This window comes from Pygocentrus nattereri, chromosome 14 (genome assembly GCF_015220715.1).
Source record: "Pygocentrus nattereri isolate fPygNat1 chromosome 14, fPygNat1.pri, whole genome shotgun sequence".
Lineage (NCBI taxonomy): Eukaryota > Metazoa > Chordata > Actinopteri > Characiformes > Serrasalmidae > Pygocentrus > Pygocentrus nattereri.
In genome coordinates, this window is record NC_051224.1 from 2,467,253 (window position 1) to 2,490,968 (window position 23,716).

The following is a 23,716-nucleotide window of genomic DNA, read 5'->3' on the forward strand; positions in this document are numbered from 1 at the left end:
GTGTGGGTTTCCTCTGGGTTCTCCGGTTTCCTCCCACAGTCCAAAGACATGCAGTCAGGCTGATTGGACATGCTAAATTGCCCCTGGGTGTGAGTGGCTGTCTGCCCTGCGATGGACTGCCGACCTGTCCAGGGTGTATCCTGCCTTCCGCCTTAAGACTGCTGGGATAGGCTCCAGCCCCACCCCCCGTGACCCTGACGGAGAAGCGGCTTAGAAAATGGATGAAAGCTAAATGAATCCGATGAATCAAGACAAAACAACTGAAATGGGAACCCGTTTATTTCAGTCAGCAGAAAACTGCAGTTGGCAAATAATAAGAATGCCACTGAATTTAAGGCAATAAATAAATATGCTTCTCTTTGAGAGCAAGCTGAACGAATTTATCGTAAATAAACGTTCCTGGCATTGGTGCACTACGTGTTCTAGCCTTGGTGGATTTTATTGCACATATTCTGCAGCTGCCTGATCAGAACACAGTAATTCTGGACCAGTTTTAATGTAGCTGGCCATGTCCATCTCTCCTGTGTGGTATATACAAACCTGGCACTCTTTGATGTAGATTTTCTGAGACTGCCAGAAGGTTTGGGGAGAAAAATCTCGTAAGCCTCCCAAGTTCATTTTGTTCTGTTGCATTTATACTTCAAGGGCCAAAGATCAAGTGTCCACAAAGCGTAACAGAGTCCCTGATGTGGTCTGTATGCTACGAAAGGAGAAACCGGACATTTTAGTAAGTAAACACATAAAATAAGGTGCATTAGAAACACAACCAAGCACTCAGTCTTACCATTCTACCAGCTCCGCACCAATTATGTCATGAACGTGGTACTTCATGTGTAGTTTAACGTGTGAAGTGGTGCGACGTTCCTCCAAATCTGTCTTTAGAATTTCATTATACTTTGACTTCTTGACCATGCCGAGAACAGCTTTGCGTCCTGAAGGAAGAATGGACACTGTTAAACTAGGGCAGCTGGTAAAGGTGGTACACGTGCTTTGTGGTACCACTCACCCTGAATGAAGTACTTGGTGAATCGGCCAGAGTTTGGAATAGACAGCCACCAGCTGCCAGCATCCCTCACGGTCAGAACGCCTGACTTGACAAGCTGCCTGTTGTGAAAAGGACATCCGTAAATACACGAGCTGCTTCACGGAGCAACGTGTGTGCTAGAACTACACCACTCAGAAAAGGTCAGGACGTTTGGCTTTCGGGTGAAATTTCAGGATGAGACTAAAAGGAACTCCAACCTTTACAGGTGAACTTAATGTGACCATCTCTAAACTTCTGAATGCACATGTCCAGCTGTTCAGTGTTTCAGTACTTTTTGCGCAGCTTGCTGATCTCTAACAAGGAGCTTAACGGTGAGGTGGTGGTGGTGTTACAGCGTGGGCAGGTGTGTCCAGTCAACACAGAACTGCCCTACACTTTGGCAATGGTGCAGTGACCCAGTGGCACAAACTACTGAATGACATCACTAATCCAGTCATTGTGCCTCTGCATGAACAACACAGGCCTCATTTCATCTTCATGGACGACGATGCTCCAGCTCAGCGAGGGCACATCATGAGGGAGCGGCTGCTGGAGACTGGGGTGCCTCAGATGGAGCGGCACTTTCTCCAGACCTGAATCCCATAGGTTTTCTAGCTGAGTCGCCGTGTAGAGGCTCGTAACTCTATACCCCAGAACCTCAAAGACCTGAGAGCCGTCCTTCAAGAAGAGTGGGATGCCTCAACAGACAACGAGTCGACTGGTGAACAGCAGGAGACGTCGTCGTCAAGCTGTCATTGATGCTGAAGGGCGCATGACGAGTCACTGAGACCCTGAGATGTTTTTGTTGGGGTTTACTCGCCGCTGCTGTCGGCTTTTGTTTCAGTAAATTGTTTGAGATGAGAAAATCACCACCGCACGCTTCTACTGAAACGCCCTACTTTCATGATATAACATCACTGTAGCGTGAACGTTTTACGTTTTCCATAAATTTCACCCGAAAGCCAAATATCCCGCACTTTTTGTGAGTAGTGCAATTAAAACGTTCCCCTTACGTTATCTCTGCATCTGTGAAAAGGAACTGCTTCAGCATTTTGTCTTTGCTGAAACTCAGATCTGAGCAACAAGGCAGTACTTTATCAAGAAACTTCTCCACAGTTCCCAGAGTGGCTCTCCCAGCCTCGCCTGCCAGAACTTTGGCTCTGTAGTCCACAGAAAATACCAGGGCAAAGGTGTCTGAGTCAAAGCCCAGCTGGAACATCAGCAGCTCTCCCTGATCTCTCAACTCATTCTGCCAACAGAGAAAGAACAAACATAATTGTGAGGTGGACAGAAAGATCACCTAAAGCACAAGGTCAGGCACGGGACCCCCGGCTCTGTACGTTCTCAGGTTTTTCCAACCAACACATCTGATCCAGCACAGGATCTTCTTAATTAGTTCATGGGTTGAACTGTGTGTGCTAGAGGAAGGAAACCTAAATAACGTTCATAGTGTGCTGAACTACCCAGTAAACCTGTTTCCAGATCCAGTTCTTCAAGGGTTCTTCAGTAGAGACAGTGGTTCTGTGTCGGTGTAGAACCATGAACACGCAGAGAACCATCTACATGCTTCTGCATTGTGAAATCCTTCTTCAGACGGATAGAGAATGTGTGGTATACGGTTTTAATATCGATTTTTAATACAATACAAGAAAGCTTTTCGAAAAGGTTTTATATGGAGCCAAATACAACGTTCTCTCCATCAACCTGAAGATCCATTGCATCGTACAAAGAACCGTTAAAGCATGCAAACAGGTCTTCTGAGAGTTCACTGGATGTTGGTTGCAGTGTGTAGAACCCAGGATCAGGTTCAGAGCACACAAGCCGGAGCATCGGTCAACACTTGTAGTGCTGTGGGTGCTTCGGCATGATGATGTTCACACAGGCCAGTGGAATTAAAACTGGAGCACTGATTGAGAAAATTACCACTTGCTTGTCCACCAAGGTTTTGTCACTGTGTAAACTGTACAGCTGGTGCTTGAGGACAATTTGTGGAAGGCTGTCGTTGAACAGTTTACGTGGAAAGAGAGTCATGAGGTACTGCAGCGTGGCCTTCACATCAGGAGGTCCTTCTGTTTAGACAAAAAAAGCACAAATTTAGCCATAAATACACTCAACATATCGCTGCAGGTCGGGAAGAACCTCGTATCTCCAGTTTGGTCGATTTTCAGTTTTTGACTTCATTTGAAAATGCATGTTGGCCTTTATACTGTGTGTAAATTCCATGAAGCTTGGACCAGAACAAACGGCCCAAAACGACCAGTAAAAAATTCTGGTTCCATTGACTTACACTGAAAGTGCCGCAGGTTTTTTCCTTCTCCTGTAAAGTCACCGTTTTGGGAGATTCGAGGTTCTGATCCGACAGCAGCGACATGCTGGACAGACACGGTCACAAAGTTTAGACCGGACTAAAACGCCAGTGACCACAGCCATTTAGAAAGACCTGCCTTGAACATCTCCATGTTCTGGGTTTCCGATGAGGTTGTCGGCTCCAAATCGTCGTTTCTTCGTGCGAAACGCGTCCGGCATTAATGTCCTTTTTCTGTTCATAGCCGAGACTAAAAAACACAGAACAGGAAAAACAGAAGAGCTGGGGTTCAACTAGGCAGCCAACATGCTGACCACGATAACGGTCAGTCAGTGGTCTGTTACACTTTCGCCTGAAAAACTAAGGGGAGAGAATTTATCTTACTTCTCTAACTTTTTATGCTCTATATCAACAAACATTAATAACACGAGAATATGGGGGGAAGCTGGCAGACCAGAGCCGGTTTATTATGAGGAGCCTGGCCGCTTCCTATTTCCCCTATTATGTCAAAACCGGGCCTGCTGAACAGCAGAGGGCGCCCGCGAGCGAGTCCTCAGTGAATGGGAGTGAATGGAGCCCGACGGCTAAACACGAACAGTTAGAATAGTCTCTAATCACTGAGCCAGAACTTTCCTTTAGTTTTAGACAGCAGGAGGACGAGTTTCACTAAAACCGCAGGGAAATCTCACCGGCGTGTTTCCTTTATTCCACAGTAAACGGGTTTCGGGCAGCAGGAGGCGGGCTTTCCCGCTGGAGCGGGATGATTGACGGGCGAGCGGAGCAGCTCATTGGCTCTTCGCGCTCGCTGGCGTCATGAATATACACGAGGCGCCGTTTTAAGCTCCTATAACTCGAGTTTTAAAGCTCTTAGAAATTTAACAGCGGCGTTCAAATGTTTTATGATGTTCGCTGTTCAGGAAACGACCGCACAAAAAAGTTTCAGCGTTTATAAACTGTGATTTTTGCTCAAACGCTCCATGTCCATCCATTCAGTTTGGACTCGCTCGGGAGCGCCCTCTAGCGCTTGAGAAAGCTGGAAGACATCGCAGAGAGTGGACATTCTCCTCTCTACAGGCTCTTTGGTCAGACACGCATTTACTCTTCTCACTTCTCTGGAGTCCTGAGTGAAAGTCGCCTCTGCACTCTAGCGCCGCTCACTGGTACGGAGCAAAAACATCCATTTCACAAATAAATACAAAAATCAATTTAAAGACACACACACACACACACACACACACACACACACACACACACACACACACACACACACACACACACACATATATATATATATATATATATATATATATATATATATATATATATATGTATATATATATATATATATATTTTTTTTTTTTTTTTTTAACTTTTTTTTTTTTCGGCTGATCGTTTTTGGCACTGAGATAAAAAAAAACACAATATGCTTCTAATAAGTCCACATCCTAAAAAGTTTATAGCTGTGGAAACAAAACAGAAGCAGTTTGTTAAATGTCTGTGTTTACAGAGCCGTGACCCTCTGTCCATTCCCTTGCAAATGTTTCCATTAATCGCAATACATTTACATTCCCTCAGTTCAAAGCTGGACAAAGACACAATAAACAATAACTAACTATATTGTGAAGCTGTATATTATTTAATGCTATATTGTACAATATTTATTCTAAAATATTCTCTTACTTTTGAACCTACACTACTCACAAAAAGTGCGGGATATTTGGCTTTCGGGTGAAATGTCCGTAAAACGTAAAAAGTTCACGCTACAGTGATGTTATATCATGAAAGTAGGGCGTTTCAGTAGAAGCGTGCGGTGGTGATTTCCTCGTCTCAAAGAATTTACTGAAACAGAAGCCGACAGCAGCGGCGAGTAAACCCCAACAAAAACATCTCAGGGTCTCAGTGACTCGTCATGCGCCCTTCAGCATCAATGACAGCTTGACGACGACGTCTCCTGCTGTTCACCAGTCGACTCGTTGTCTGTTGAGGCATCCCACTCTTCTTGAAGGGCGGCCCTCAGGTCTTTGAGGTTCTGGGGTGCAGAGTTACGAGCCTCTACACGGCGACTCAGCTGATCCCATAGGTTTTCTATGGGGTTCAGGTCTGGAGAAAGTGCAGGCCGCTCCATCTGTGGTACCCCAGTCTCCAGCAGCCGTTCCCTAACGATGCCACCTCGCTGAGCTGGAGCATCATCGTCCATGAAGATGAAATGAGGCCTGTGTTGTTCATGCAGAGGCACAGTGACTGGATTAGTGATGTCATTCAGTAGTTTGTGCCACTGGGTCACTGCACCATTCCCAGAGTGTAGGGCAGTTCAGTGTTGACTGGACACACCTGCCCACACTGTAACACCACCACCACCTCACCGTTAAGCTCCTTGTTAGAGATCAGCAAGCTGCGCAAAAAGTACTGAAACACTGAACAGCTGGACATGTGCATTCAGAAGTTTAGAGAAGGTCAAATTAAGTCCACCTGTAAAGGTTGGAGTTCCTTTTAGTCTCATCCTGAAATTTCACCCGAAAACCAAACATCCCGACCTTTTCTGAGTGGTTTGTGTGTATAATGAATTATAATCAGTATAATAAACTAAATAAGTACAACTTCTGTTTGGCCTTGTCTGCTCTTACTCAGCTACTACAAAGACTTGCTCCTGACAGAGGTGGACAACATGCCCAAGTCATGTACTGAGTTAAAGTCGAGACCCCCAAGGTAAAATATTCCTCCAGTAAAAGTAGAAGTTCCTCCCTTTAGACCTCCACTTGAGTAAAAGTACTAAAGTATTTCCCTTCAAATGTACTTAAGTATAAAGTAAAAGTACTAAAAGAGTAATTCTGGCTCTGATCTGGTCCTGTTATCATTTTTATAACCAGACTGGCTTCATGAACTCATTTCAGGTGAAAGTCCTCCAGCGTCTCTCTTGGTAAACCAGTCTTTTAATAGAACGTCATTAATTAGTGACGCTGACGTCTATTAAAATGATCAGAAGCACAAAACACTGAAGGTAAACAGTTTCCATCAGGGAGAACCGAGTGGCTCTGAAATCACTTTTTACACACAAGCAAAGTTTCAGTTTCAGATTTATTTACAACTTAGTTCCAAGTTTAAGTTGAATAAAAACTGGCTTTAAACTCAGGATCACAGATGAGCTCCTTTACTATGTTGATCTGTAGGCGTCTGTTCATAAACATAAACCAGCCCAAACTCATTTACTATAAAATGAAATGGTGTTTGTAGAAATTCAGAAAAAAGCCGCGTCAGTCTCGACTGCATATGTGGACATATTTCTATATTGAGCTCTATTTACACAAAGTTAGTTCATCATTTATGTTGAACAGACTCTCCCAAAGTTTTACGCTGCTGCGCTGACGTTGAACCGCGTGCTGCACTGGGTCGGTATGACCAACAGGTCAAAACCAGCTCTAAACAAAGTGACCGCTGGGCCCTGATTGGTGCTCTGGCTTTGCGCTTCTTTCGTTTTGACATGTGACGTTTTTATACACACAGAAACCAAAAGGAACGACAGATTTCTCAAAATGTAGGAGGAAAAAGTCGGATATTAGACTCTGAAATGTAGTGGAGTGAAAGGAAAAAGTCGCCCAGAACGGAAAAACTTCAGTACAGATACACCAAAAATACTAAAGTACAGAAACCAATTACATTTACTCAGTTACTCAGTTACTGTCCACCACTGGCTCCTGACTGGGACTCAATGTGTCCAGGTCTCGTTCTTGCATCTAAAACATCAGCAGGTGCACAAATTCCCGGCAGAATAGATCATTCCAGTTGAATCTCCTACCCAGTTGTTGTGCAAACCCATAGAAGATGAATGTAGATAATGAATTGTTCTCAAATATGATTGTTCATGCTTTGTAGTCCTACAAAGAACAGCCTTTTAAATCTAATGCAGGAGAAGGGGCTCTGGAGAATATGAATGCTTTCACTCTTAAACCATGAACAATTGGAGACAGGAAAAGCCGAAAACACCCGCAGAATGTTTGCTCTGGGATATAGAAGCTTTTAAGATGAGCCGTGTCTTTTGTTACTCTCAGTATCATAACTGTAATGTCAGGTGGTGCCTTTGAAAAAGCCACATGATGTCTGCAAGCTATAAAGGACGTGGGGAGCTGCAGGTGAGGTGCAGGAGGACCGGGCCTTTTATTTGGGAGCAGGCATCAAAAGAGTTCTGCTGGTTTCTATTAGATCAGCTTTAGTGTTGTAGAAGATCGGAATGATGTCCACAGAGAGGATTCTGAAGTATCTCATTATCCTGTCTTCAGCAATTGGTAAGTAAGCCCCCCCAGCGGTTTGATAAACTCCTGAAATGTAGATTTATTATTAAGAGCTCATTTTACTGATTAGTCCAGCGAACATTATTAATTAAAATATAGTTTTTTTTTCAGTTATAGCTACGGGTTTCCATCTGTAAACATCTGTAAACATCTGTAAACATCTGTATTCGTTGACAGTGCTGGTGGGATCCTGTGTTACCCGTCGCTGCCTGGCTGAGGAGCTGATTAAAAAGAAACAGTACAGCGCTCCCCAGCATCCCGAGTGTACTGTCAACGTGAACCTCACATCCATCCAGTACCAGACCCTCTCTGTTGTAAGCATCCAAGTTTATGTTCACTTCATTATGAGGACGCTATGGCCAGTTAAACAGCCCTGATTATGCTCTGTTTGGAATTGAATATCGCTGCGGTCAGAAAAAACCTTGTATATCCATTTTTGTCGATTTTCAGTTTTTGACACAATTTAAAAACACCGGTTGTCCTTTACATTGTGTGTGAATTTCTTGATGAACAGACCAACAGAAATGGCCCAAAATCACTTGAAAGAAATTCTGGTTCCATTGACTTACATTAAAAGTAAAGTAAGTTTTTTCCTTCTCCTGTAAAGTTAACATTTTGGAGATTCGAGGTTTTGATCCGACAGCAGCGACATGCTGTTGGTGAGTGTTCTTTAAGTACTGATGATATCCACAAAGTGCTTGTAATAGCGTGTTGTTGTGTAACTTATACCGATACAACAATAAGTGTTTTTTTATATTGCCAATCTTGGATTTAGAAGTACAGAAATCATCACCATGATCTCTCTTAACACATGTCCTGCTCTCCCTGAACAATCCTGCCAGGACACCAAAGCTATGCAGTTCTCTAGCCGGATTAAAATTACTATGGTAAGTTTGCTGTCACATGACGTCGCTGTCAGCATTTCAGTGTTTATTTCATTACACTGCTTATGTAGGCAGTTGTGAATCTATGTGCTAAAGTGCAACTCTTTAGTGGTCCAAAAAAAAACATGATATAAAACAATGTCTCTGCATCTTTAATAGGAGTGGAAAGACCCCGACCTCGCATGGTCAGACTCTCAGTACGCGTTCGAGGAGCTTGTGTTGCCATTTAATAAAATATGGACTCCTGACCTCACGGTGGCCAATGCGTAAGTCAAAGTCTACTTCATCGCCCTCTCTGTTGTGGCGCAGGGTTTATATGGGCTTTTGCTGTGGGTTATAGCATTAATTCAGTGTGGATATACAGTATGTACAAATACCCTGAATATCAGCATCAGGCACAGATTACAGTGTATGAAAAGTTTGTGTCTTTGTTAATGTGACATGGAGGCTGGGCTTTACCCTATTCAAAAGGACTCCATGTCAGAGATGTTATATGTACCATTGTGTAATATTGTATACAGTATTTTTGCTTTATTATAATTGTTTGCAAAATTTTGGGCATCCCTAGTGAAAGTCAACACATCCTCTACAGAGAACACACTATTTTAATATTTTAACGCACAATTACTATTTATTACTGTTATGTGGGATAAATGTAACATAAAAATAATCATAAATGTGGACTGTGCGAAAGTTCTAGAAAAAGTTATGCTTTACTTTCTATCAGAAATCAAAATTTCTGCAGAAAAATTTAATTATAATAGCAAACTCTGTATTGGGGTCAGTCGTGGGCTGGAGGTCAGGGAACCGGCCCTGTGACTGGAAGGTCACTAGTTCAATCCCCATAGCCGACAGCACGTGACTCAGGTGTCCTTGAGCAAGACACCTAACCCCCAACTGCTCCCTGGGAGCTGTGGATAGGGCTGCCCACCACTCCGGGCAAGTGTGCTCACTGCCCCTAGTGTGTGTGTGCTCACTAGTGTGTATGTGGTGTTTCACTTCACAGATGGGTTAAATGTGGAGGTGGAATTTCTAATAAAGGTCACTTAATCTTAAGACTAGAAAACTTTCACCAAACCCACTATTTTATTATTATTATTATTACATTGGAACACTTACACAAATTGCTCCTCATGATCAAACCAGAGATTTAGCCACCTTCCAACACGCCTGACTCGAAACTACCATATCAGCAGTGCATTGAACTGTCAAATAAATACCATGTCTTGTTGTGTAACAAGCCTAATTGGAGCCTAATTGGAGCTTTAGTTGTGAGTTGTGTAAAATCACGCCGGGCCTAAAACACAAGCCGCTAGTGTTGTGATACTCGAGTGCGCTCTCGGCCTCATTAGGACTCGGCCTTGTCTCATCTCAGGGTAAAGTGGACTCGGAAATTGTTGTCGAGACCAGCCGTGTGTGATGCCTGATCAAGAAAACCAGAATACACAGAATGAAAAGGTCCTTTCTCTGCATCAGAGGTCACCTCTTCTCCCACTGTTGCAACTCACTGCCCACACAAGCTTTCGCGTATTTCGGTGGTGGAGTTCTGGCTCAGTTAGACAGGCTTAGATATTTATTCATTGTGCTTAATCTCCAGGTGATGATGTAAATTGTTGGGTTGCAAAGGTTTATTTGAAAAGACCCCTGAGCAAATGGCACAGAGCGTTCGTTACTAGTTTTCAGGTCTTACGCACACGAAGCCCAGCACCAGGCTCAGGTATTCACCACTGTATTTCCTTCATTTCAGTTTTGCTTATGCTGAAAATATAACCGTAACTAGCTTATATTTTGCCAGACTAAATAAATAGAAAGTTTTATTTTTGCAAATAATCAACAATATTTTTCATGTTTCATACTGTATTTAAAAAATAAATAGAAATGCCACCATGGCCCACTGGGGCTGCAGCCCACAGGGTGAAAACCATTAAGCATTAAGTTTAATCTAAAGGATCTAATTGATTTTTTTTAATAAAGGCTTAATTGAGTATTATTTGTTTGTTGATGTTCATTGCTTCCAAAGTTCAAACATCCCAGAGGCCAGATCAGGATGTTCTTATTACTGTGTAAACTGAATCTTAGTCTGGTCTCGGTCTTGTCTCTGTCTCACCCACTCTTGGTCTCTTGATTTGGACCCAACTCTGGCCGTCTTGAGTACAACACTAATAGCTGCCATCCAACAAAAGAGATATGCCACAAAATACTGACCTAAAATAAAATACAAAATTCTGACCCACATAACAGAAACACATACTGTCCGAGTACTTTAATTTGCCTTCTTATGAGAGAGTCCTGTGAGAAGTGAAAATCGTAAGGCGTTTGAGAGTAAGAATGCTCTTAAACACGGTTCCCATAAACATACATTCTCAAATATTCTCTCAGTCTTAATGATTTCCTTCAGAAACTGGCTGTAGGTTATTTGCCATGTAGACCATCAACATCTTGTTACACACAATTTCTACAAATTATACCGTATTTCTGTTCAAGCAACTGAACCATTTCAGCAACCAGACAGCAACATGAAACAAAAGCAAACCAAACATAAAAAAAAACAAACAAACAGCAAACAAAAGCTAGAGGTGATGGTGGAGGAGGCAGCCCAGTTTATTTTAACAGTTATATTTGTGAAACTCACCAGAAGTTAAAGTTTACTGTCAATTTATACAGTCCAAGACAAATGACTGTCTTAAGGTTAAGACTAAGAGAATATATATATATATAGGGTTAGGGTTAGTCTCAAAACAATTTTAGGAGCAAGTGGTATTCTTGGGGAAAAAAAAAAAAATATATATATATATATATTTTTTTTTTTTTTTTTTTTTTTCAAGAATACCACTTGCTCCTAAAATTCTTAAATATATATATATATATATATATATATATATATATATATTTTTTTTTTTTTTTTTTTTTTTTTTTTCAAGAAAACCACTTGCTTCTAAAATTGTTTTGAGACAAACATTAACAAAGATAGGAAGAAAATTCCTCAGTTTAACAACTTTGCATTTTTCTTAAGTAAGTCATTGAAATAAAGGTACAAGATTTTCATTCTTAAGATGCTTGTTGCCACTGGCGACGCTCATTGGGGCCTCGGACCCGGATTTTTTTCTTTTCTTTTCTTTTGTGATACTGATTTTTCTGTAAAGCTGCTTTGTGACAACACCTGTTGTAAAAAGCTCTAAATAAATAAACTTCGCTTGCTTGCTTTTGTGAAATCGGGCGGTTTCGCTGGCTGTTACCACTTTTCTGGTGGATATGAATGGAGGTATGATTATTTTAGCCCGGAGAGTAATGAAAAAGACATACACTGCACTCAGACATGTGTGATATTTCCTTTTATGCTTACAGAGTATATGTGGATGTGAAGCCTGTTTCTAGAGATATACTGGTGCAAAGTGATGGCACTGTGAACTACGCCATCATCATGTACACCATGGTTGTGTGTAAGATCAACCTTTTCACCTATCCGTTCGTTCAGGGTACGTGTCCTGTGGCCGTCAACGGATGGAACCAAAGCTGTAAGTTGTTAACAGTCGGTTTGTTTGAAGAATATTGGCCTGGATCAGAAACGGCTGTGATGCTATACATAAACAAAGTACGACTTACTGATCATTTCTCAGTTTACATGTTAATGAAGACGCATAAAGAAAAATGCCTAAAATTGTGACGTCTAAAGAAAAGTTTGTGTAAGAAATAAACAAACGGGATAAAGTTTCTGCACTGACGTGATCACATTTATGCTTCTTCAGCTTGCGGCCTGAATCTCGAGTATGGTGTGGTGTCCTCGGTGAGAAGTGGTCAAGGAGAATGGCAGACCATGTCGGTAGAACTTTATGGGAATGAAGATTCACCCAACCGCAACTTTCTCCAAGTAAACAACCTATTTATTCTATTTATGAAGGATGTTTTAAAGCCTGGGTTTTGAATGTCTAAATAATACATCATCTCTAATGGACCAGAAATCATCATTTGATATGTGGATTGTACTGCAGAGCTATGTTAAGGGGGAAATTCCACATTTTTGTTCAGAATTTCTGCATAATCAAAATATTAAGACATAATCAAAGCTATTCGGAGTGGTTTGATGGTAAATTATCCATGCCAGAGAAACATACTGACTTTTTGAGTTGACTAAAACTAGATCAACTGCAGTCGTGGGTTTGGGGATCAGGGAACCGGCCTCGTGACCGGAAGGTCGCCGGTTCAATCCACAGAGCCGACAGCACATGACTGAGGTGTCCTTGAGCAAGACACCTGACCCCCAACTGCTCCCCGGGTGCTGTGGATAGGGCTGCCCACCGCTCCAGGCAAGTGTGCTCACTGCCCCCTAGTGTGTGTGTGTGCTCACTAGTGTGTATGTGGTGTTTCACTGCATGGATGGGTTAAATGTGGAGGTGGAATTTCCCCGATGTGGGACTAATTAATAAGAGTCTCTTAATCTCCTGTCACATGAAATCATTTTGTAGGTTGAGCCATTTTCACAGCGAGTGAACCCACACGCGTCTTTACATGTTTATATATCATAAAACCATGTCTCCACAAAAAGTAACTCCACAGGAGAAAGAAAACATTCTTATAGCTTACAATGGAAGTGAATCAGCGGAGACTAAGAAGTCATTTTTGATCTTTTCTATTAGTCTGTTCGTCCAGTGATATTTTCAGACCATGTAAATGGCAGCTGGCATATTAAAATGTGTAAAATGTATACATGGTAAAATGCTTTGGATCCGAAAATCAATGCCCTGCATGTACCTCTCCACTGTTAAAAATATATGTTTTAGCCCAAAACTGTATCACAAAAGCATAGTAAAATAATCAGAATCAGACAGACATTCGCATGTAGGGAATAAGATAAAATAAATACAAAATAAAGTAAAATAAAAACCTGCATTCCTATTCACTCACTCACACACACACACACAGTCATACCTGTAAACCTCTTATATCATAGATATTATCCATCCATCCATCCTCTGAGCCGCTTCTCCGTCAGGGTTGCGGGAGCCTATCCCAGCAGTCTTCGGGCGGAAGGCAGGATACAACCTGGACAGGTCGCCAGTCCATCGCAGGGCAGACAGACAGTCACTCACACCCAGGGGCAATTTAGCACGTCCAATTGGCCTGACTGCATGTCTTTGGACTGTGGGAGGAAACCAGAGAACCCGGAGGAAACCCACACAGAGAACATGCAGAGAGGACCCCGGTCACCCGGCCGAGGAATCGAACCCAGGCCCTTCTTGTTGTGAGGCGACGGCGACAGCACTACCCACCACGCCACCGTGCCGCCCTGCCAGGGCAATACTAGTGGCATGTATTTGACATGTATTTCAAATATATATAAATGTGTCTATATATTTTTTCCATATTGGGAGTCTCTCTAGAACGGAGCGTTTCACATCAAGCCACTCTGAAGGATTTTGTTTATATCTTAACGACTGAATTCTGCAGAAAGTTCACCCTTAATTAAAGTGTGAGAGGCAAACATTTTGACTGCATATAAAAGATCTGATTCTTGGTACAACAGGACAATAAATGGACTGAATATTAACTGTGTTTTTCACCCTCCTCTGCAAACATACCCTGTGAAATAGGTCACTATGTCCATCAACCCCTTTAATGCACTAGTGTCACTGGTCCTGCCGAGTGCGCTCATCATGCTGGCTGACCTGGTGAGTTTTGCTCTGCCGCTGGACGGGGGAAAACGCAGCTCATTCAAAATCACTCTGGTGCTCAGCTTCACCATGTTCCTCCTCATCCTCACCAGCCACCTTCCTGATAGCGGAACCTGCAGCCCTCTAATACGTGAGTAGGACTCCAGTATGAATACGAGAGTATCAAAGATACCTATAAGATGAGATAATGTAACGACTATACAATATAAATGCCTATTTAGTTAGTTAAAGATGAGCTACATTATCTTACTACAGCACATTAATAAAGGTTTCTAATCGTTTCTTGGCTTGAATGTGCCTTAATATTTTAAAACCTGATGGTCACACTGTGTGTCATTGTCGTATTTTGCGCTTCATAATGCGCCACACATTTTCAATGGGAGACGGTCTGGACTGCAGGCAGGTCAGTCTAGTACCCGCACTCTTTTACTACGAAGCCACGCTGTTGGAACACGTGCAGAATGTGGCTCGGCAACGTCTTGCTGAAATAAGCAGGACGTCCCTGAAAAAGACGCTGCTTGGATGGCGGCAGATGTTGCTCCAAAACCTGTATGTACCTTTCAGCATTAATGGGGCCTTCACAGATGTGCAGGTTACCCCTGCCATGGGCACTAACACCCCCCCACACCATCAGAGATGCTGGCTTTTGAACTTTGTGCTGAAAACAATCCGGACAGTCCTTTTCCTCTTTGGCCCGGAGGACACGACGTCCATGATTTCCAGAAACAGTGTGAAATGTGGACGCGTCAGACCACAGGACACTTTTCCACTCTGCGTCAGTCCATCTCAGATGAGCTCGGCCCAGAGAAGCCGGCGGCGTTTCTGGGTGGTGTTGATATGTGGCTTCGCTTTGCATGGCAGAGTTTTAACTTGCACTTGTAGATGGAGCGACGAACTGAGTTCACTGACTGTGGATTTCTGAAGTGTCCTGAGCCCATGTGGGAATATCCGTTACGGAATGATGTCGGTTTTTAATGCAGTGCCGCCTGAGGGGTCGAAGGTCACGGGCATTCAGTGCTGGTTTTCTGCCTTGCTGCTTACCTGCAGAGATTTCTCCAGATTCTCTGAATCTTTTGATGATATTATGGACTGTAGATGATGAAATCCCTAAATTCCTGCAGTTGCACGTTGAGAAACGTTGCTCTTAAACTGTTGGACTATTTGCTCACGCAGCTGTTCACTAAGTGGTGAACCTCGCCCGTCCTTGCTTGTGAACGACTGAGCCTTTCAGGGATGCTCCCTTTATACCCAATCATGACACTCACCTGTTTCCAATTAACCTCTTCACCTGTGGAAACAGGTGTGTTTTGAGCATTCCTCAACTTTCCCAGTCTTTTGTTGCCCTGTCCCAACTTCTTTGGAACGTGTTGCAGGCATCAAATTCAAAATGAGTGAATATTTGCAAAAAACAAAGTTTATCCGTTTGAACATTAAATATCTGGTAGTGTATAAAACTATATTTGTAGTGTATTCAATTGAATATCGGTTGAAAAGGATTTGCGAATCATTGTATTCTGTTTTTATTTATGTTTTACACAACGTCCCAACTTCATTGGAATTGGGGTTGTATATATATATATATATATTTAATTACTGCTTAGTCAAAGCATTAAGATGTAAACAAAGTCACTCAGAGTGGTTTGGCGTGAAATGGTCCATTCAAGGGAAACATAGCAAGTCAGGATTGTTCACAGTGGTTCACAGTTTTGCTCCCTCACATAAAGCTATTACATAAAATGGTCATGCATTTTTCTGTGAGAGTTGTGAGATAAGATGTTTCTACATTCATGGCACAGAGGTGCATGCAGGATATTGTGAGGCAAGTCAATCCCCCAGAGAAAAGTGTTTTGTTCAATTTACTCATTATTTTACCATCGGGAACATCACATAAAGAGTCAGAAGTCATGCAGGTTCACTGGTCATTTTGGAGAATATATAAAATGCCTATATTTGAACTGTAGATCCTTGGTTCCTCTTTCCACCACTGCACAGAAATAGATTTGGTCAGATTCTCTACAATGAATGAGCTTGTTAACATCCCGACCTTTGATTTATGCAGGAATTTTGAAAAATCGGTGGAATTCCCCTTTGCTTATTTAAAGAACAAGAATCAAATGAAGTGCTGCACCCAAAGTAGCTATTAGCTATTAGTGCAATGACTCATGTATGATTTTACTACATTTTAGTCATTTCATAAAGACGTTTTGAGCTAAGCCTCTACTTTCTATTTCCCAGGTTACCACTTCTGCTTCTGCCTGTTTGTTCTGGTGCTGAGCATGCTGATGTCCATGGTTTTCACAAAGCTGGCAGCAGATGGCAGCATCCGACCTTTCAAACCTAAAGAGCTGCGTAAATCAGGCAGGTTTAAAACTCAGGATGAAAGAAAAGCCGCACTCCACAAGCTTTCCCAACTGTATTTGGCCAATAGTAATAATAATAATATGAATAAAGTTCAAAATCTCAAGGGCACTGCACAAGCAAGGGAGGAATAGTGGTTTAGGTTTTAATGACAAGGGATAGTAATTACTAAAACCACAGTTTTGCACAGAAATGTAAGAAATCTAGAATCTTTGAATACATACACAACATACAGGCCCTAACATACAGTATGATTTACATCATTTTTCATAGTCACCAAAGCATTCAGTGACCTTTGCGCCCTGTGGTCAGTCAGTATAATTTGTATGTCTGTAAGGGGACCTAAACCATGTGAGCAACACCATCCCCCCCCCCCCCCCCCCCCCCCCCCTCTTGGGGTAGAGGTCTGAGTGCAGAGGGAGTGTAAGCCTTCATCGGCACACGTGCACTCGCCCACTTGTGGACGATATGGTAAACAGTGACCCATCTGACCGTTTTACTTTATAGACCAGTGCCTGGGATTTCACACCACTGAACTCTGCATTTCTCTTTATAATGAGGGTTCTGTGTTATTGCGGATGGACTGTTCTTGCTGCCACTGTCAGAGCATGTCCAGCATTGACATTCTCAAGCTGAGGAAGAGCTGATCTTCTGCTTTTCTTCGCATATCACGCTAAAACTCGAGCAGCACCGTCATTCAGCACGTGCTTTTTTTGACCACCATTCCCAAGCCTACAGACGGATGTCTTTCCCACAGACCTACATGCAGACGTTACTTCCGTCACTGTTCTGCTTGAAACTCTAGCCAGTTGGACAGTCTTTGTGACTGAAGCTCCTGCCATCTGTGTCCCGCCCGATACTGCTGAACCCTTTTTCAAAGTCACTTAGATCTTTTCCTCTCGTCATCTTGATGCAGAATTGAGGGTCACTGGGTCTGCTCATCACTTATGTTTCTCCATTCTTGCATTCAGGTTTTTCCTTTAATTTGTCACATATTTTTTATGTGCACAATATAATATTTCACCAAAAAATACACCTACAAATCGCAGTTATCCAGTAATACTGTCTTTTCTCTGAATAGATCTCAACATGAACGGTGCAGCAACAAAATCTGCTGGCTTGACCAAGGAGAGAGATTCTCTGGAGAAGATTGTGAGTTTTGTGGAGAACGCTGACAAAAAGGAAAGGAAGCTAAAGAAGAGGCAGACCTTCGCAAACAATTTGGACAAAATCAGCTTCTGCATATACTTGAGCCTGGATATCATTTACAGTGTATGTGTCATCATTTTGACCCGAACAGAATACTGTAAGGTTAACAATCTGGACTTCTGGGAATAGTTCATTGTAGTTTCATTGTATATTTACATTTACGGCATTTGGCTGACGCTCTTACCCAGAGTGACTTACAGTTTGATCATTTTACACAGGGAGGTGAAGGCGGTGTTAGGAGTCTTGCCCAAGGACTCTTATTGGTATAGTGTAGGGTGCCTGTCCAGGCAGGGATTAAACCCCAGTCTACAGTTACCCACTACACTATACCAATTGTAGAGCTATTGCTTACGCACCACATACTTACATACCTGTTGTAGGTTGAATGTCAGTGCATGTTCACATAAATGTGTGTGCTCCACCAGCTAGACAGGCCATGAATTTCTGTCTGAGATAACCAGTCTGGTGAAATCATTGAGCCTTTATCTTCAACAAATTAATCCAAATTTTCCAACTTCTTCATTTCATATTCGAAGGGGCATTCCAACATAAAGCTGAAGTTTATTATGTTGTTTGTTGTGTTTTATGGCATTCTGTAGTGCAGCAATATATCCCTCAGCCCCGTCTGTTTAACGAAAGTAATGATTTTATATTGTTTTCATATTTTCATTCATTCTATCACTAAAATACCTGGCATGCATTAACCAATCCTCACTAGCCGCTGAGCTACAGACAAAAATTATAACCAAACCAGCGTTACATTGCTTTTACGTGTTGTTAAGAGTCAGGCGGTAGGGTCTTCCGAAGGGAAACTCATTCATACAATATGCTCGTTGATTGGTTTATCAGCTCGTTGATTAGTTTATCAGCTATCTAGCTAGCATCTACACATTTAGCCTATCTGGTATTTTAAACACAAACAAAGCAGCTCCATCACAACTCTGATCAGTCGTGGGCTGGAGGTCAGGGAGCCGGCCCTGTGACCGGAAGGTCGCTGGTTCGTTCCCCAGAGCTGACAGTCCATGACTGAGGTCTCCTTGAGCAAGACACCTAACCCCCAACTGCTCCGTGGATAGGGCTGCCCACCGCACCGGGCAGGTGTGCTCACTGCCCCCTAGTGTGTGTGTGCTCAGTAGTGAGGGTTCTTCAAACTTCACGGACGGGTTCAATGCGGAGGTGAAATTCCCATTGTGGGACTAATAAGGGTCTCTTAATCTTAATAAATAATTAATTTCTGCTGCATCAAAAATTCTGATGTACCCGACTTCATCAGCTGACTATGAAGAGCATTAGTTTATTGTTCTGGTCAACATTGACCACCTGAAGGCAGCAGTGGTGTAACCCAACTATGGTTGTTGAACGGAATTGCAAAGAAAGCAGCAATTCTATCCTTATTCAGCAGAAAATGGATTTTTTTACCCTTTCAACCAGGGAAAGGCATCACACTGGGGTAGTTAGACAGATAGATTAACTTCTTGTTTCTTCTCATCTGATTAGGCATTTCTGTCATTTGATTAAGCCATTGTACTGATGATTTAAAGACAGTTGCCATAATTGTGATGAGACTGTCACTGTAATAATAAGATTTTATATCATATTATATATAATTTATATTATAGGAATAAGATTTTCGAGCAGTTAGTTATCTTCCATCTTTCTGCTTACAGAAAGCTAACTGCCCTCAAAAATCTTGTCGTTTTTGAAAAGCTCCTCCCATCTCCAACGTACATCATCAGAAGGGGATTTTGGCAGTCTTCAAACTGTGAACTCTCACTTTAGAGACCACTACAGCAGTGCTGCAGAATGTGAGTATGTTTACAACAGATGTGTTCCCATTTGTCATTTAGACCACAGCGTCTCTTTAAACCAGGGGTGCCCACTTTTTCACCATGATCTGCCTTATAAAAGGGGTTAGCCTCATCCCCACTTATTCTGATGGTGTACACTTATTGGAGTCAGCTAGGTTTGTGTAGTGTGGTTGGTTAGTGTAGTGGTTAACACCTCTGCCTTCTACGCTGTAGACTGGGGTTCAATCCCCCACCTGGGTAAACACCCTACACTACACCAATAAGAGTCCTTGGGCAAGACTCCTAACACCACCTTCGCCTCCCTGTGTAAAATGATCAAACTGTAAGTTGCTCTGGATAAGAGCGTCTGCCAAATACGTTAAATGTAAAAATAAATGTAAATGTAGTCTGGACAGTTGCTACTGACGCCAATTCTCAAACAGGCTTCCAAGTGATCATCAGTGAGGGTGGATGGATACTGAGACCTCATTCTTTTCAAGTAGGTTAATTAAAAAGTACTCACAAATGGGAGGACATCTGACAGCAGGGAGTGGCAACTCCGCCGTCCAGAAATGGCAAGTACTTGTACTAAATGTGCCATTTAGTGAAGGGCACCTGCCTTTGATCACTGGTAATGAGTGGCCCTTGCTGCTTACACCACTCGCGCCATCAGAACCTGGGAAAAGTGCTGTAGGAATGTTGACTTGAAGACTTTGTCCAAAAATTCTATCACTTTTTTTTTTTTTTTAAACTTTATTAATCCCACAAACGGGGAAATTCCACCTCTGCATTTAACCCATCCGTGAAGTGAAGTGAAACACCACATACACACTAGTGAATAGACACACACACTAGGGGGCAGTGAACACACTTGCCCAGAGCGGTGGGCAGCCCTATCCACGGTGCCCGGGGAGCAGTTGGGGGTTAGGTGTCTTGCTCAAGGACACCTCAGTCATGTGCTGTCAGCCCTGGGGATCGAACCCGGCGATCTTCCGGTCACAGGGCCAGCTCCCTAACCTCCAGCCCACAACTGCCCCCATGGTTGGTTCACTGGTTGCGCTGTTGGCAGCACTATATTTATTTACTCGTCCATGTTTGATATACGTGGCTTTATTAGGGCAGTGTTTGTACTTTAAATGACCATTTTCTCCATTTTCTTCATTTTCTCCAATGTAAATGTTAATTGTGAAGTTATTATTAAATGTCATATCTTGAATTTCTTGAAAATCAATAAAATACTAAGCCGCTTGACTTTGTAGTTAATCTCATGATTTTAGGCATCACACTTGATCATCCACATCTGTGGAAACCCTTAAGCCATGAAAAGCTTTTAGCTGGCAGTTATTCATAATAGCAATAATAGCTCGTGCTCAACACTGATAAAACTGGCATACAATCACTCTGTAAAGGATTCTACATCTTTCTTGGTCTTGTATAGCTCTGCCTGCAAATTCTGACCCACATTATGTGTACAAAAAGATTGGGGCACCCCTCCTATTGATTGCATTCAGATGTTTCAGCCACACCCATTGTTAACAGACGAATCAAATTAAGCACACAGCCTTGTAGTTTCAATAGTCAAATTCTGGCAGCAGACTCGTACTGATGATCTCATTGACTTTAAACATGGTGCAGTCACAGGATGCCACCCCTAGATCTACCCCATCAACTGTAGGTGCTCTCATTGTGTAATGGACGCACCTAACCATGAAGTTTACAGCTTAGCCATGAAGCAGTAAAGCATGCAAACTCACGGAGTGGGACAGCTGAGTCCTCTGCTGAATCCCTCACTAAAGCGCTCCAAATGGCAAATTAGGATCTTCACCAAATGGGTTTGCATGGATCTGTGGCTAAACACAAGCCTAAGATAAAAATACACAGGAGAATGTTACCTGTTTTCTGCACTACACCAAGTGTAACGTTTGGTGGAGGAGGGATAATGCTAAGGGGTGTTTGTCAGGGGTTGGCCAAGGCCCCTTATTTCCAGTGAAAGGAACTCAATGCTTCAGGAGATTTTGGACAATTGTATGCTTCCAACTTTGTAGGAACACATTTGGGAAGGTCCTTTTCTGTTCCAGGATGACAAAGCAAAGTCGCTAAAGGCCTGACTGGGTGAGTTTGGTGTCAAAGCACTTGACTTGCGCACAAAGAGTCCTGACCGCAGCACCATCAGGATGAACTTCAACAGAGATTGTGAGCCAGGCTCTTTTGTCCAACATCAGTGTGTGACCTTTACATTTACGGCATTTTGGTTGACACTCTTATCCAGAGCAACTTACAATTTGATCAATTCACACAGGTGGGCAAATGTAGTGTTAGGAGTCTTGCCCAAGGACTCTTATTGATATATTGTAGGGTGCTTAACCAGGCTTGGGATTGAACCCCAGTCTACAGTGTAGAAGGCAGAGGTGTTAGCCACTACACTATAACAACACTCTACAAAATGACCTCACAAATGCGCTTCTGGATGAATGGGGGAAAAAAAATAGAAGAGTGGAAGCTGTTGTAGTTGCAAAGCTGGGGCAGTCGTGAGCTGGAGGTTAGGGAACTGGCCCTGTGATTGGAAGGTTGCCAGTTCAATCCCCAGCGCTGACAGTCCATGACTGAGGTGTCCTTGAGCAAGACACCTAACCCCCAACTGCTCCCCGGGCGCTGTGGATAGGGCTGCCCACCGCTCCGGGCAAGTGTGCTCACTGCCCCTAGTGTGTGTGTGCTCACTAGTGTGTATGTGGTGTTTCACTTCACGGATGGGTTAAATGCAGAGGTGGAATTTCCCCGTTTGTGGGATTAAAAATTGATCACTTAACTTAAAGAGGGGACCAACTCATATTAATGCCTATGGACCAACTCATATAATGCCTATGGATTTATAATGGGACGTCATTAAATCTCATATAGAAAAACTTGTCTTCTAATGAACCTTCCCAACATATCTAATAATAAAAAAGTTTAGAAGCTGTGGTATATACAGATATATTGTAGTGCTAATATGCTTCTCATTCCCAAACCAACAGAATGCCTAATTTGCATTGAATAGCCACCACCAAACTGTCATTACAAGCTCATGGCTTTTGTTGTACTGCACTCATTCAATGGCTTAATTAAAACTCGGAGAACACTTTGTGAGCATGAATTGTTGTCAGAGATGATTCCAGGCATGTCCCCTCTTCCCAGCTGAATGGAGAATTATACCATGCTTGTGTGTTTAAAGATCAATGCTTTCGTACATGACAGCTCAATAGCTGGGAAAGTAAGACTACACTGTGTGGTTTATGTTTATATTTGGATGCAGTTGCTTTAAATATGAGCTGTATATTTAGGTCTTACGTCACAGCCAATTAGTATCAGTGTGAATAGTGCTGCCTTATTAAGAGCCACCTGACGTTTGTCTTCTAGAACGTCTAGGAAGAGCAGCGGAGTCAGATCCTGTATCCAGGTCAAGCTACTGAAGGTAGATTTAAGCTGGTTCATATTTTTTAGGTGTATGTTGATCCTGTACAGTGAAGAAATCCTTGTCTAGCTTATTTTATGCTTGTAGGGAAAGACAACATGGTTCCTGCAAAGAGAATCTTGAACGTTTTCTGCATCCTTTCTCATTTAATTGGTAGGAAATTTATGTTACTATTTATTTATTTAGACAACAGATATCTGCAAATATCTGTTCAGATCCGATCACATTGCTTTATCGATGCTGCTTACATCACAGCTGTATAAGAGAAAGGCTGCTACTTTCAGTCCTGACTCAATTTCGAGTTTGACTTCAGTCCTTTGAATGTTCATATACAGAAAAAAATCATATGAATGTCTGTGCCACCTCTGCTGATCTCTTAGTGTGGTCCAATGTTATGGTGGGAGCTGATTCACCTTGTGTGTCGCGTCGATGCCTGGCTAACGATCTGATCGCAAAGGGGCTGTACAGCCCCCCGCAGCCGCCCACCTGTGCGGTCAGGGTGAACCTCACGTCCATCCAGTATGAGACGCTGTCTGTGGTGAGTATCCCTCCTCCTAAGAGACAGAGCGACTTCCAGTTCATTCTGGACTCGCAAAACTTTGAGCACCTCTGTTCAAATTACATGTGTTGTGAAAGTAAGGCAAAAAGATCCACCACACCAAGGCTGCACATGTCCAGTCCTGGAGATCAAAGCACCTTATTTGACAAGGGGTGCCTACATTTTTGCATACGACTGTAATTGA

At 42.6% G+C, this 23,716-nt stretch overlaps 2 protein-coding genes and 1 long non-coding RNA gene across 3 annotated transcripts; 2 read left to right on the forward strand and 1 right to left on the reverse strand.

The window, feature by feature from the left end:
- Positions 1-261: 261 nt before the first annotated feature.
- stk19 (serine/threonine kinase 19) lies at positions 262-3,822 on the reverse strand. The gene is made up of 7 exons (XM_017714049.2): positions 3,714-3,822; positions 3,469-3,579; positions 2,948-3,093; positions 2,038-2,273; positions 1,007-1,104; positions 785-932; positions 262-700 (listed from the first exon to the last, which is right to left on the reverse strand). Exons 2-7 carry the CDS (start codon positions 3,569-3,571, stop codon positions 655-657), a joined length of 777 nt encoding a protein of 258 aa, XP_017569538.1. The 5' UTR covers positions 3,572-3,579; positions 3,714-3,822; the 3' UTR covers positions 262-654.
- Positions 3,823-12,353: 8,531 nt separating this feature from the next.
- On the forward strand, positions 12,354-17,864 carry LOC119265148 (5-hydroxytryptamine receptor 3A-like). Its single transcript, XM_037544904.1, has 4 exons — positions 12,354-12,367; positions 14,122-14,298; positions 16,404-16,526; positions 17,608-17,864. Coding segments are annotated over exons 1-4 (558 nt in total). The 5' UTR covers positions 12,354-12,366.
- Positions 17,865-22,930: 5,066 nt separating this feature from the next.
- Positions 22,931-23,434, forward strand: LOC108437170. Its single transcript, XR_001858590.1, has 3 exons — positions 22,931-22,973; positions 23,061-23,126; positions 23,354-23,434. It is a non-coding gene; the product is annotated as an uncharacterized LOC108437170 (long non-coding RNA).
- The last annotated feature ends 282 nt before the right edge of the window (positions 23,435-23,716 follow it).